The 15717-nt window shown below is 38.7% G+C and overlaps 2 protein-coding genes across 2 annotated transcripts; both read right to left on the reverse strand.

The window, feature by feature from the left end:
• Window positions 1–1683: 1683 nt before the first annotated feature.
• LOC140854262 (uncharacterized) lies at window positions 1684–6711 on the reverse strand. The gene is made up of 3 exons (XM_073249806.1): window positions 6594–6711; window positions 2361–2680; window positions 1684–2256 (listed from the first exon to the last, which is right to left on the reverse strand). The coding sequence occupies exons 1-3, from the start codon at window positions 6709–6711 to the stop codon at window positions 1684–1686; spliced, it is 1011 nt and encodes a 336-aa protein (XP_073105907.1).
• A 70-nt stretch (window positions 6712–6781) lies between these two features.
• Window positions 6782–10505, reverse strand: LOC105059439 (cysteine-rich receptor-like protein kinase 21). Its single transcript, XM_010942733.4, has 4 exons — window positions 9972–10505; window positions 9034–9294; window positions 8057–8932; window positions 6782–7657 (listed from the first exon to the last, which is right to left on the reverse strand). Exons 1-4 carry the CDS (start codon window positions 10411–10413, stop codon window positions 7188–7190), a joined length of 2049 nt encoding a protein of 682 aa, XP_010941035.1. The 5' UTR covers window positions 10414–10505; the 3' UTR covers window positions 6782–7187.
• Between the last annotated feature and the right edge of the window lie 5212 nt (window positions 10506–15717).

The raw sequence follows: 15717 nt of genomic DNA on the forward strand, positions 1-15717 counted from the left end.
TTTAATTAAATAATAAAAATAATAATTTAAATGATATTTTCTAATTTAAATTAAAATTAATTTTTTTTAAAATTTATAATTATAATTCCTATTTTATTATTATTTTAATATTTTTTTTATGATATTTTTTTAAAAATTTATTTTAAAAATTTTATCATTTCAAATTATAAGTTCAGTTTTCTTTTATTTTTATCTTTTTAGCATTCTATTACGTATTCTTTTTCTTTACTTAAAAATAGACTTATTTTTTCTAAAATTCAATTCAAAGAGCAACATTTGATATATTATTATTTACGTTATAATTTTTATAATCCTTTCAGCATAACATTTTCTCTCCTAATATTCTGAGACACGTTCGAGTATGTGTATCCATATGCACCAATCATAATATCCAATCATTTAAAATTAAATAATATAAAATAAAATCAACATTTAATATTATTTAATAGAATAAAAATGTCAAACGTAAAAAAAAAAATACAACAAATATGAAAAAATACTAAATACAAATACAACAAAGACTAAGTCCCATAAGAACGTCGCGGCGCCCATGATCGTCTGTCGGATCATCTACGGACTGAGAGACCCGTTCAACTCTCTCATCTGGATACACGGATGGACGCCTCTCAAAAAAGTATCATACTCATGTGGCCAACTGGTACCCGGTGATGGCATCTGGGGGATGTACGAAGAAGAAGACACTGCCATCTGTAGATGAAAAGGCGGTGGCATCTGTGCAGCATCAAATGATGACATATGCGGTGATGGCATATGTGAAGCATATGGTGACGGCGTATAACTCATATCTGGCGCCCGAACTGCTCCATACCAAAGCGCACAGGTATGTGGATCAACACCAATCGCCACCAATGTTCCGGAACCTGTTCTCTCCATCTCCCGCAGTATCTGAATCCGCTCGTCCTCATCAGTCGTAGATAAAGCACGACGAGCGTCCAACACGAGATCCGACATAGAATAAGTCTATAAAATAAAAATAGAACAGTTAGTATAAAACAATCAGTATAGTGTACAATATAAAACAAAAATATAACACAAATAACATGAAGTAATTTTCATAATCTTACCAAAAGACGTACAGTAGAACTCTCGCCCTCGTATCCAGAAACTGCATACTGAGACTGTCCAATGACTCGCACCGTAATGCTAAAAAATCAAGTAATGTAGTCATCAGTATATGAACGACCTCTCAAAATAGGATCACCATGAACAATATGATCTCGACGTGCATCCCAAATATCGATGTACTGTGCATGTCTGATACGCCAGTCGATACGAACTCTCCCTCGTCGATCAATACGATGAAGTCCCTGGCTGATATCAAACTGCTCTGGACCCACAACCAATCGAGACGGGACCCACCGTCGGGAGAGACGGGGGCTGAGGACCACCGTCGGGGCGCGGGAGCCCGCCGTGGCCATCGGGATGCGGGGCTCGGCCCCGGAAAGTACGGCCCACCGGCATAACATTTTCTCTCCTAATGTTCTGAGACACGTTCGAGTATGTGTATCCATATGCACAAATCATAATATCCAATAATTTAAAATTAAATAATATAAAATAAAATCAATATTTAATATTATTCAATAGAATCAAAATGTTAAATATATCAAAAAAAATAATACAACAAAAATGTAAAAATACTAAATACAAATACAACAAAGACTAAGTCCCACAAGGACGTCGCGGCGCCCGTGGTCGCTTGGACCTTCTCAGGAAGGTCCTCGCCGGCTGCTCCTGCTGTGATAGCTCCTCTCCTATATCAGTGGAGGAGATCTGCTGATCATGCTGCTCAGGAATAACTGATGCTGTCGGATCATCTACGGACTGAGAGACCCGTTCAACTCTCTCATCTGGATACACGGATGGACCTGAAAAAAAAGTATCATACTCATGTGGCCAACTGGTACCCGGTGATGGCATCTGGGGGATGTAGGACGAAGAAGACGCTGCCATCTGTGGATGAAAAGGCGGTGGCATCTGTGCAGCATCGAATGATGACATATGCGGAATATGCGGTGATGGCATATGTGAAGCATATGGTGACGGCGTATAACTCATATCTGGCGTCCGAACTGCTCCATACCAAGGCGCACAGGTATGTGGATCAACACCAATCGCCCTCAATGCTCCAGAACCTGTTCTCTCCATCTCCCGCAGTATCTGAATCCGCTCGTCCTCATCAGTCGTAGATAAAGCACGACGAGTGTCCAACACGAGATCCGACACAGAATCAGTCTATAAAATAAAAATAGAACTGTTAGTATAAAACAATCAGTATAGTGTACAATATAAAACAAAAATATAACACAAATAACATGAAGTAATTTTCGTAATCTTACCAAAAGACGTACAGTAGAACTCTCGCCCTCGTATCCAGAAACTGCATACTGAGACTGTCCAATGACTCGCACCGTAATGCTAAAAAACCAAGCCATGTAGTCATCAGTATATGAACGACCTCTCAAAATAGGATCACCATGAACAATGTGATCTCGACGTGCATCCCAAATATCGATGTACTGTGCATGTCTGATACGCCAGTCGATACGAGCTCTCCCTCGTCGATCAATACGATGAAGTCCCTGGCTGGTATCAAACTGCTCTGGAATGCCCTGAGTCTGACCAAACTGCCGCAGGACACGATCGGAAAGATGCCACTCTACCACATCAAAACAAATAAGCGGCACCCTAGCAGTCCATATGTCGTGTCCAACTGTACACATCTGCGGCAGTATAGCCAATATCCCATCTGTATATGGCTCCCACAAAAACTGATATAATATAGTTAAAATAAAAAAAATTAATAAAAATTTATAATAGATTATGAATACTGTAAATTGATAGAGAGAGGAGGGGGCCGGGGTCCACCGTCGGGATGCGGGGCCCGCCGCCAGGATGTGGGCCCCGCCGTCGGGAGGCGCGCCCCGCCGCCGGCCGTCTGTGGCCGGCGGCCAAGGAGAAGGGAGAGAGAGAGGAAGAGAGAGAGGAGGGGGCCGGGGTCCACCGCCGGGACGTGGGACCCGCCGTCGGGACGCGCGGCCCGCCGCCGGCCGTCTGTGGCCGGCGGCCAAGGAGAAGGGAGAAAGAGAGGAAGAGAGAGAGAAGAAGAGAGAGAGGAGGGGGCCGGGGGCCACCGCCGGGACGCGCGGCCCACCGCCGGCCGTCTGTGGCCGGCGGCCAAGGAGAAGTGAGAGAGAGAGAGTGAGAGAGAGAGGAGGGGGCCGGGGGCCACCGCCGGGACGCGGGACCCGCCGCCGGGATGCGCGGCCCGCCGCCGGCAGTCTGTGGCCGGCGGCCAAGGGGAAGGGAGAGAGAGAGGAAGAGAGAGAAGAAGAGAGAGAGGAGGGGGCCGGGAGCCACCGCCGGGACGCGGGACCCGCCGCCGGCCGTCTGTGGCCGGCGGCCAAGGAGAAGGGAGAGAGAGAGAGGAAGAGAGAGAGAGAGGAAGAGAGAGAGGAGGGGGCCGGGGCCACCGCCGGGACGCGGGACCCACAGCCGGGGCGCGCGGCCCGCCGCCGGGACGCGCGGCCCGCCGCCGGCAGTCTGTGGCCGGCGGCCACGGAGAAGCGAGAGAGAGAGGAAGAGAGAGAGAGAGGAAAGAGAGAGAGAGGAAGAGAGAGAGAGGAGGGGGCCGGGACGCGCGGCCCGCCGCCGGGACGCGCGCCCCGCCGCCGGCCGTCTGTGGCCGGCGGCCACGGAGAAGGGAGAGAGAGAGGAAGAGAGAGAGAGAGGAAGAGAGAGAGAGGAGGGGGCCGGGAGCCACGGCCGGGACGCGGGACCCGCCGCCGGGATGCGCGGCCCGCCGCCGGGACGCGCGGCCCGCCGCCGGCATGAGAAGAAGAGAGAAAGGGGAAGAGGAAGAGAGAAAGAGGAAGATGGAGAGAGAGGCGGGAAGACCTCACCGCCACCGAGACCTCGCCGCCGTGCCGCCGGAGAGACGCCGGAGAAGATCAAGAAGGGAGAAGGGAGAAGGGAGAAGAGGAGAAAGAGAAGAGGGAAAAGGAAGAAGAAGGGAAAAAGGTCCTGGGAGGGGAAAACGCCATTCTCTATGGCGTTTTCTCTTTTTTTTTTTTTTCTTTAATTATTATTTCTAATCTTTTAATAAATAAATTAAATTAAATAATAGAAATAATAATTTAAATGATAATTTTTAATTTAAATTAAAATTAAATTTTTTTTAAAATTTATAATTATAATTTTTTTTTTTAGATATTTTTATTTATTTATTTTAAAATAATTATCATTTGAAATTATAATTTTAGTTTTCTTCCTTTTTTTTATCTTTTTAGCATTCTATTACGTATTCTTTTCTTTTAATTAAAAAAATATTATTTTTCCTAAAGTTCAATTTATAATTTTTTTTTTCATATTTTTTCTCATTTTTTAACTTTACACTGTATTTTTTTTTATCAAAATTTAATTCAAATTAAAATTTTAATTTTCCTCTCATTTTTTTTTCTTCATTTAAATTAGTTTTTTAAATAATAATATTTAATTTAATTTAATTATTTAAAATATTATTTTTTATTTCAATTACAATTTTAATTTTTATTTCTTAAAATTAAAAATTATAAACTTTGTTCTTCAATTACAATTACAATTTCTTTTTTTTTTCAATTCTTTATCTTTTTATGAAATTTTTTAAGGCTATTTTTAAATTTTATTTGAAAAATATTTCAATTAATTTAATTTTAATTTTACAAAATATATTTAAAAAATTTTTTATTTTAATTAATTTTTATAATTTTTTTTAAAAATTTTAATTTATAATTCTTATTTTTGGTGACTTCTTAAAAATTTTCACTATTTAACTTTTCCTCATTTCTTTAACTTTTTAATGTATTTCTTTTTTTATCAAAATTTTATTCAAATTTAATTTTTTTAAGTCACATTGATAAAATACCCTAACAAAAAAATTATAATTAATTTAATTTTATTTTATTCTTTTATGATATATTTTTTCAAATCTTTATATTTTAAATTTAAATCAAAATTAAAATTTTAATTTATTTACTAATTTCAAATTTTAAAAAACAAAATTTTTCAATTTTTCATTCAAAATGACGTTTTATATTTAAATTAATTTAGTTATTTAGAATATAATTTTTAATTTTATTTATAATTATAATTCTTATTTCTTAAAATTAAAAATTATAAACTTTGTTCTTCAATTACAATTATAATTTCTATTATTTTCAATTCTTTATGTTTTTATAAAATTTTTTAACCCTATTTTTAAAAAAAAATTTAATTTTTTTAAAATAAATTATTTTTAATTTCTGAAAGTAATTTGAAATAATATTTTTATTTCAATTAATCTTTAAAATTTTATTTCTTTTTAATTTTCAATTATAATTCTTTTTCTTTGATTACTTCGTTTTTTTTTAAAAAAAATTTTTAAGACAAATATTTCGAATGATGTTTTTCAATTAAATTTCAAATTTTTATTTCTTTCTCTTTTTTGAATTTCTTAAGATTTTTTTGGACATCTTTTAAAAAAAATTTGAAATAAAAAATCTAAATTAATTTTTTTAATGAATTACAAATTCAAATCTTTATATTTTAAAATTCAATCAAAATTTAAATTTTTTATTTATTCACTAATTTCAAATTTTAAAAAAGAAAATTTTCCATTTTCCCACGATTTTTTCTTTTATTTTTGTGTGGGAAAATTGGAAAACGCCATTTTGAATGGCGTTTTTAAAAGCGCCATTTGGAATGGCGTTTTTAAAAGCGCCATTCCAAATGGCGTTTCTTCCTTTTTTTTTTTTTTTTGGGACGATGCCACCGTGGAAATGGGGGGTGACGTGGCAGGGGAAAAAACGCCATTCAAAATGGTGTTTTTCCCTCTTACATCAGTTTGGTAAATAAGTTTGGTTTGAATATATTTTGGTAAAAAAGTTTTTTTTTCGTATTATTTGGGAAAAGAACTCGAGAAAACATCTATTCCATGATAAAATAAGAATCATAAAAACGGTAAGAAGAAAATAGTTCAATATTGCTCATTGTACTATAGTTGCATTACTAAAATAGGCTATTAACTCACCAAACTGACCTTCATCTTAAAACTTTCACATTATTGTTTTTTGTTTCCAGAACAAACAATTCAAACACCTCTCTCGCTCTCTGTGAAAGAGTGGAATTGTCGCTTAAGAAAGACCTAACTTAAAAATCTCCCCAATCCGTTAGTGCATGCTCTGAAGAGAGCAACGCCACTAAAGGTTCCATTTAAGCAGAAGAAAAGAACGGTCCTTTCTAGGTTAAATTCCATTCCATGAAACGCTAGTGTTCTTAGAGCAGTGTCTTACATGCACATTCCAATAGTCACTTGTGATCATTCACAAATTTTAGAGAAACTTAGCAGCAACCAGAGGTGTTTGCACAGTACTGCTTTGAAACAAATAAGACTCCATCACCCACAAATCTCCTGCCAAAAAAATTTCATTGATCAGATTCTATGGTCTGCAGATAAAGCTTGGCCACCTAAGGAAGTCAGTATTCATTATTCAAGCTACCACCACACCAGGGGGCAGTGAACAGAGTCCGGCAGGTTCGAGATCATGTCTGCCAACCTGAGGCATGGTCCACAATTGCCCAGCCTCCATCAACCATCCACAGGCCCCCACACACTGTACAACAGCTAGCAACATTCATGCTCCACTGTTGTTTAGCTAATGCTGCCCCCACCATTCTTATATTGGGATACAACAGAGACATCCACAATAGATATGCCTCACCTCACCCACTAATAACAACAATATGAGAATACTACAGGACAACATCACCTTGGTCACATCACATGTTGCCCAAAGTCTTTGGCCTTTTATATATGGAGTCATTTCACAACCCAGACAACACAGAATTTGTGACAGCTACAACAACTGCTAAACTAGGATTCAGACAAAAAGAAAAAAAGGGCAACTACAGCTACAATCATCAGATTCTAATCTTCTCTTGAGAGCTAACATGTCCCTCCATCCAAGGATCAATGGATGGGGATAGGGAAACAAGCATTACATAACATGAAGGTCCTCATTTGAGGACAACGATGTGCTTCAACATCAGTAGTTAGTGACAGGTGCAGACTATCATAGCAACATCTCTCAGACAAGGAATCTGAGCATAGGTTAGGAGGATGACGACCAGCACCACCACCTCAAAACAGATCAGTAACCGATGCTTAGTTGTTGAAGCACGGCCTCCATCGTAGGCCTCTGGCTTGGAGTCTCACTTGTGCAAAGCAAGGCAATTCCTGCCAGCTTTGCTGCCTCTGGTTTGGAGAAGTTTCCATTGAGATTTTCATCAAGGAGGTTTTCAAGCTTAGCAGACTCCGGATTGAGTCGCAGGTGGGAGACACTGCTCTTCCCTGCAAGGATTTGGAATATAAGAACTCCGAAGGCATAGACATCACTCTTTTCTGTGAAGCGGCCGATGGTGGTATATTCAGGGGCCAAGTAACCCATGGCAGCACTGGCTTTGAGGGTCGAGAAGACAACATCATCAGCCAAGAGTTTGTGCAGACAAGAGCCAGAAAGTTGAGGAGTGAAGTGATGATCAATGAGGACCTTTTCTGCTGATATGTTTTGGTGGACGAGAGAAGGCTTGTTTGCTCGATTACTGTGTAAATACTCGATGCCTGGATAAGTAACAAACAAGGCAACTAAATCCAGTTAGGTTCACTGTAGAGAGAGATTCTGCTGATTCAATCAAAGTTGAAACCATAAGACACAAATCAAAAACAACAAAAACTGGAGTGGTTCCTTGTTTTTTTTTTTTTGTTGCAAGAAGCTTAATGAAAAAAAAAACTCCTACAAATGATTATTGATTAGCATGTAGCACAAATAATTAAAGTAGAAAAAGACATCATGAGTTTGTTACCGAACAATGACAAAATTGAAGAAGTGAAAAAGATCATCTTGGATGATGTAACTAAGCATTAAGAGTAAGCATCAATGGAATCTCCAAACCATATCGAGTTATGCACTGAAACATGATAGCTAAGAATTAAGACAAAGAAGAGGTTCAAATTTAATACCTTGGGCAATGCCTTTGATGATAGACACTCTAGTAGGCCAGTCTAGAACCCTGCCATTCACATGATCCTTCACATCCAGATACTGTGATAGGTTCCCATTTGACACAAAATCATAGACAAGGAAGCACTCCCCTCTTCCTCTAGAACAGCAAAAGCCCCTCAGGCCAACAAGATTCTCATGCTGCAACAAAGTCAGTATCTTCAACCCCTTCAAGAATTCAGCCTCCTCCGTTTTACAGCTTGTCTTGTTGATGCTCTTAATGGCGACCATAGTCCCATCTCGCAAGATGCCTTTATAAGTTGCAGCAAAGTTGCTCTTCCCAACCAGGTTAACCTCTGAAAAGTACTGAGTTGCACACTCCACCTCCTCGAGATTGAACCGAAAGCTCTGGGAAACCTCCTGAGAGAACCCAACACCGCTTCGCCCATCAGCTAAAGGATCCCATCCATTGGAGTACTCAAGGCTGATAAGTGGAGACGCACACTTTCGATACAAGTCTCTGGGCTGGTCAGTGCTTAGCCGGCTATCTGTAGCCTCTAGTGCACTTCCAATCTTTTGCTTCCGGCGACGATGTAATGCAATGGCCAATAAAATGATAACCATCCCTCCAACTGCAACGGCAACTATTCCGATAACAACATTTCCTGCTGAGGATTTTGAAGAGTTTGAGCAGTGGGTGTCATTGCAATGTGCATTTAAGTTAGCTGATTGAGGAATCTCCGGCTGCCTGAGACCAGTGGCATCGGATCCAAAGGGTTCAGGTTTGCCAGGCTTGAGGAGATCATCCGAAGAGCAAACTTCAAGGGATGTGAATCCAACTCCACAGAGACCCGTATTGTTTGAGTACTGGAATCCTTCATTCAGTCTCTTTAAATCTTTATCCAGATGAAAGAGTGTGGGTGTCAGTTTAATAAGAATTCAACTTAGGCAACAGGGAAGAATCAAATTTTAACAGAAGGGAGCAAGTGAGAGTTACCAGAAGGGACACTGCCGGAGAGGGAATTATTCCTAAGATCGAATACTACCACGTGAGGAAGCTGAGCTAGCTTCACAGGGATTGAACCAAAGAGATGATTGAAGCTCAAATCCAACCTCATCAACTGAGTTAAATCTCCCAAAGTGGCTGGAATAGCTCCAGTTAAGTGATTAGATTGCAAGGCAAGAACAGTGAGCTTCTTCAAAAGCCCCAGCTGGGGAGGTATACTCCCTGTCAATTGGTTATAGCACAGCTGCAACACTACCAATAGAGAAGGAAGATGGGAAGAAGCTAGTATAAGAAAGGGCTAAAGGTTACAAGAGAAGAAAAAAAAAAAGCTTTATTAGTTTTAGCCAATCAACTACCATGAAGAGCTAAAATCAAATAAAGAGAGTAAACTCGGATCAAAAGTTTGCAAGGAAAATCCAAATGCACCATCAAAATCTAATCTTTCTCTAACTTTAAATAGAAACTTGGCAGAGTTGCAGAGCTTTATTAGTTTTAGCTGAACAATAATCTGTGAAGATGTAAAATTTAAACCAGAAGGAAAACCCATGTAGAAAAAGATGCAAGAAAACGCAAATACCAGCATCAAAATCTCATTCTTATCTACATTTGACGAAATGTTAAAGAAGAGCTGCACAATCTCATTAAAAAAAATTAAAAACAGACAGCAAATGAGAGACAAAGGAAGAAAATTCAAAGTTCAACAGTAAAGCTGAAGTCTTTCCGAGAAGAAAATACTGAGGAAGAGAAAAGGTCCAAAACCCAGCAGAGAATACGTCAAATAAACTGAAATCTTGGAGAAAAATCGAAACTTTTTTGTCCGTTTTAAAACGCTCATCCCCACATAAACTAACCAGTTGGAGAAAAGCATCGAAACCCAAGATTTAACCTCACTTCTAGTACTCACTACCTTCACTCGGCTCCGAACTCACCTTGGAGGCTCGCCATTTTGCCGATCTCCACAGGAATACGGCCGGAGAGGTCGTTAACGTTGAGGTAGAGATCGGAGAGCTCGGTGAGGTTAGAGATTTCTCTTGGTATCTCCCCTCTGAGAGCATTGTAGTGGAGATAGAGCCCTGAGAGGCACCGGAGCTCAGCCACCGCCGGCGAGATGAACCCGGAGAGGCCCTTCCCCTGGAGCGAGATGTTGGCCACTTTGCTTTGCTCGTTGCACGCCACCCCCTCGAAGTCTCCCCGGCAAGGGTCCCCCTCGCTCGTCCACGAGGCTAGAATCCTTCCCTCCGGGTCCAGCGCCGCCTTGACCTCCATGAGAGCTCTCAGCTCTGCATTTCCCTGAACAGCCCTGGGGTGGTGAAGGAGAAGAGAGAGGAAAAGGAGAAGAGAGAAGCCACGGAGAAGAGGAACCGATTCCATTGGCCTGAAGAAAGAAAAGGAGGTAAAAGAGGTAACTTTATCTCTATATTTGTCTCTACGGTGAAAGAACTCTGGAGGGAAGAAAGCTAGCAAGTTTGCATTAGAGAAAAGGCCAGAAGAGAAGGAGGGAGAAGACGGCTCTATAATAACGAGAGAGAGAGAGACAGAGATAATTAAGGCTGTATTTAGATGCTAAATAGTTTATTAATATTCATACCTTTTTTTCTGGTACAGTATTAACATTCATACCTTAACTGGCTAATCAAAAGATAAAATTGCTCGCTATTTGATTGGTATTCACTATCCTCTGTTAATTATAATCTTACAAAAAATTAAAAATGACAAAAATAATACAATATTTTTTCCAGTCAAAAAAGTTATAAAGTAGACATTGGAGCACTATTAAAATAATTTTAATTTGATTATCTTTTTTTTTTTGGGTACAGGATTATTATTTATTTTTTTAATGCAGCATGTAGCTCAACGACAATATTGCAACATTCAGCTATTTTTTTAAAGAAAAGGAAAGATTAGCGAAACTTTTTGATAAACTCGGTTTATTATACCAATTTGATGTAAATAAATCTATAAAAATAAAAAAAATAAAATATATATTAAAATTTAAAATATTAGCTATTAGATAGTTCATAATATGATATATTTGGACATATATATCACCAATCATTCAGTAACATTATTAACTTTTTTATAAATATATACTATCTCATGCGGTCATAGAATTACTTCCATTCTCTAGCAATTCTTAATCAGACAACGAGAACTAGTATCTCTAATCATAGTTCAGGTATCCTTAATGATAATAATATTAGAAGATACAAATGGTTTTGTTGGGATATACCGACCGCCTCCATCCGATCGACCAACTCCATCCGACCGACCGACTCCATCCGGCCGACCAACTCCGTCCGACCGACGGCGGGCGACACCGACAGTGACTATCGATTGTGCCCCGATCGGAGCGGATCGGCCTAACGACCCTACGTTGCCTCCGATCGTCTGAGGGCCGACCCCCCATCACCGACTTCCTATCGGATGGGACACCGACGACTCACCATCAGTTTGGATGACTGACGTCCCACCTCTACAGGCCCTCCTAGACGCTGAATGAGCGGCGTGGGCTGCGGTCCCATCAAGTAAACGCCGTACGAATGCCAAGAGGCATTACCCTGCCAGAAAGCTTGGGGCACTGTCCTGCTAAGGACGAAAATTAATTCCTAGGACCTGTCAACTTTGTCAATGGCGTGACAACCTCCGACAATTTGACAACTCTCCAGATGTCTACATCACCGACGGCGAGGCCATACCACCTCCTACTATAAATCGGGGAGGGCAACAGTGCTAGCGGGGGGGCTCCAGAGAAACAAAAATGCTCAGGCTCTCCCTCTCCCCCTCTCTCTCTCTCCCTCTCTCCGTAGAGCTCCTTGTCTCCTTTTTGTTGTTGCCTAGTCTCCTCTCTGACTTGACCGTCGGAGGATCTCCATCGGAGCTGCCTCCAATCAGCGTGGATTTTTTTTTGTAGGTACTCATTTTCGACGGTCAGACGATGAGGGGATTGGCCGCAACAGGATCTTTCAAAAATTAAAATAAAAGATGTGGGTTGATCACTACATGACTACTAGATATTATCGACCATCTGATTAAATTGGGTTCTGGAAGCCTGGAGAAAATTGATATTGGACTGCAAAATGGTCAACACGGCATATGCAGTCTAGAGGTAAAAGCAGTAGTTCTTGGAAATTCGTGACACTTTTTGGAATGGAATGCGTTTATTAATGTCCTTTGCATCCGTATTCCACCTCTCTTTCTTTTCTTTTTCTGATAAAGACCTTATTCTATCTTTTAATATTTCCATTGGTCCGGAGTGGAGACTCTATTTGATTAATTTTTTGTGAAGACGAATCCTTTTTGCAGATAGCTTTTATCAGCTTTTAATCGACGCAAAAAACAAAAGAACATCAATGTTCACCTTTTGGATTTTGACTCACCTTTCATACAAATTTACAATGATACCCTTTCTGAGGACCGTACTTTTTTATTTTTTTTCAGGATCTGGGCTATCCAGCGAAATAAAATGTTGATTCTTGGCAAAAATTTGAATCTAACGTTCAAAATAACGACCGTTAGAGGAGACATGTAAGAAGGCATATATGGTGCATTTAAATTGCAGTTATCTTGTTATTTGGGTATTATACGACAAAAAAAAAAAAAAAAAATCCTGTTTTGACTATTTCTGCACTTTTTTTTAAGTCTAAAAATATATATTAATTAAAAATATACTATTATTCTTGTTATTTTTATCCATAATGACCAACAACACTTATACTGCAGCTATTATAAGTTTATTTTATATAATTACAATGGACCACACTAACTATTGAAATCTTGGTCTTAGAGAGATCCTTTATCCAATAAGGAGTTTTCTAAAATCATTATTTACACAAACCGGAAAAAAAGTATGCTCTTTATTTAATAATTTTTTTTTTATTTTTAAAACTTGTTATAAGGGTCATTATTACTAATTAAATATTATAGTAGGATACTAATAATTTCATAATTGCATTATTTGATTCTAGATATCTGAGTTTTAAAGGTGATATTTAATCGGATGACCAATAAAAATGCATCCACTAAAACACATCATTTTTGCTATAGCATCATTTGGATAACTGCTAATTTACTAGCATTTATATAACTACCATTTTAACACTTAACGGCCTTTATTTCAAGCAATGGTTCTGGATGACTGCACTGCGTTAAGGATGTTGTCCGTTTCTATACACTGTTCCCACTACCTAAAACAAGTAAAAACAATCACAACCCTTGGAATTATGTGATGGATGAAAAGACTATCGTTTGATCCAAGTATACTTGACAAGTAGAGACACTGAACAAAAATTTGGATCTAGCCGGGGTCCTCGTGGAGATCCACTGATGGACCTAACTGTGGAATTCATCATTAAGAGGAAGAAAGGTGAGGTCATGAAAAGTCCATTGGGTATCATTAGTTTAATTATTTTTTGAACTAATGGAGCCATAAAGACATGATTTGTCTTTATAGTTGTTTAAGATATGGTACTGCTTGTAATTATTCTCTAATTGTGGCAGCAATATTCTATTTCTACTCCTCCTTGGCCGCTTTCAAGGCTGGATGATTTGGTGGCTGAGCAATATAGCAGTGAATCAATAGTGTAGTAGTCATCAAAAAATTATCAATTAAAATATATTATGTAAGGTATCACTTATACCATTTGATTTTCCCTTTAAAAGCATCTTTTTCTTTGATCGAACTTTAGAGAAAATGATATATTTAACCCTCGCCCCACTTTTGATTTTAAAGATCTTCTTGCAAGCGGGGGCAAGACTTAATTTGAAGTTGTAAATATTTTGAGCCAAGTTTTACCGGACAAGTTTATCTTGGACCTATAAAATTTGCACAGGCTTAAAAATAAGCTCATATAAACTTTATGGACTCAAAATAAACTTGTGTATGTAATGTTTGTATAATTTAAATTGAGTACTTTTGACGCTATAACAATTGTCTTGACTCGTGTATGGCTAAAAGTGCTGTTGGAATCACCACTCCCTTATTGTTTACTTATTGGTTTAACTAATGAAAAGACACTATGCAATAGATGAGGGTTAACATGTACACCATGACGGCGATTCATAAAGGAAAAAAAAAATTATGTTGGCTCTCCTCTGGTCCAACAGCAGAAGAGGGCGAGATAGTGATAAGTTTAAAAATGTTGAATCTATTTAGGAGGTGCTGGTTAAAAAAGATGGAGGTTTGAAATCGAAATTATAATGGATGATTTTTATTTCAATCGTTCGGTTGGGATAAAATTTAATTTTGATTTCAATTTCGAGGTGAAATGGGAATGGTCCAATGTAAAATTCAATCTTTATTCTCTTCTATGGATTCAAATTTTCATTCCAATTTCAATTTTGATTTCAATTTCGATCACGAATCAAGCACTTCGGAAGATTTGGCTATTCTGATTTCGATTCCAAACTATTTCGATTTCTATTTCGATTTCGATTTCGATCGTGAACCAAACACCCACTTAAATTCAGTTACCAAAAAAAATAAAAATCCATTTAAACTCTTTTTGGTTTTTGAAAGAAAATCAAAATCCCTTTCTCTTGTATTAAAAGAGCAAAATATTCGTGGAAAAGTGACTTTCCAGGTGAGGGGTCGTGTGTGGAAAGATAAATTTATCAATTTTCCTAAATTTTGCTTAAAGATGAATGAAACTTTGCAAAGTGGGTAAATCTAAAGAAACAAATACTATGAGTAAATATTTATGTAATTTGCTACCAAAATACAAGATAAATATTAAATAGAATAAAGTATATGGCTATGAACATACGAGAATGTGTATCCATGAGAAATTGAATATTGATATTGAATGAAAAATGCATATGCTTATGACCATACATCCAAGAGCAAGTCAGCTATCTCATAAATAACCTAAGCACATCTTGCATATGGCTTTAATTTTTTAAATTTCTCAATTACTCCTAATCACATGTAAAAGCTTGGATCTTACCGATGTCTTTTTTTTATGTTTTGCGGTATTATAGGAGCTTCTATTTTAATGTTTATTTTAAAACTTAGTGCTCCAAATAAATGCTGTTGGGGTAAACCGATCGACCTCCGACTTTAATCACCATGACTCCGACTGTACATCGACTGAACATATAGTTTCGACTCTTTATCGACTGACTGAACGAACCGCACCGACTTACTGTCGGCTGACCGACTAATATCGACTGACCGACTAATGATTCGACTACTACCGATCGACAGCGAATGACTTAGACTGTCAGCATAATAGAACTACTAGCCGACGGTCGCTCATAGATTCTACCGATATATGGTCGGTTCTACCGACATATGGTTAGCTAATCTGCTCAACATACCATAACCATCACAAATGGTTATCAGCTATGTGTCACGACTATTAAGGAGAATTAACGTCCCACTAATTTCATATTTATGGTCCGATAATTTAGCGTCATAAAAAGCAGAATCACGTGCTCAACAATTACACCAGAACCATCTATAAAAAGGAGGTGAGTGAGCAGTACTGGTAAGCCATCTCTGGACCAGAACTCTGCTACTTTCTACATTCAAAAATTACTGTTCACCAACTTTCTTCTCTGACTTAAGCATCGGAGGGTCTCCGTCGGACACCAATTCGGTCTGTGTGGATGCTGTCTTACAGGTGCTCGTTATCGATGACAGATGATGGAGAGTTGGCCGCAACAAATTGACGCACC

Source organism: Elaeis guineensis, chromosome 16 (assembly GCF_000442705.2).
Source record: "Elaeis guineensis isolate ETL-2024a chromosome 16, EG11, whole genome shotgun sequence".
Lineage (NCBI taxonomy): Eukaryota > Viridiplantae > Streptophyta > Magnoliopsida > Arecales > Arecaceae > Elaeis > Elaeis guineensis.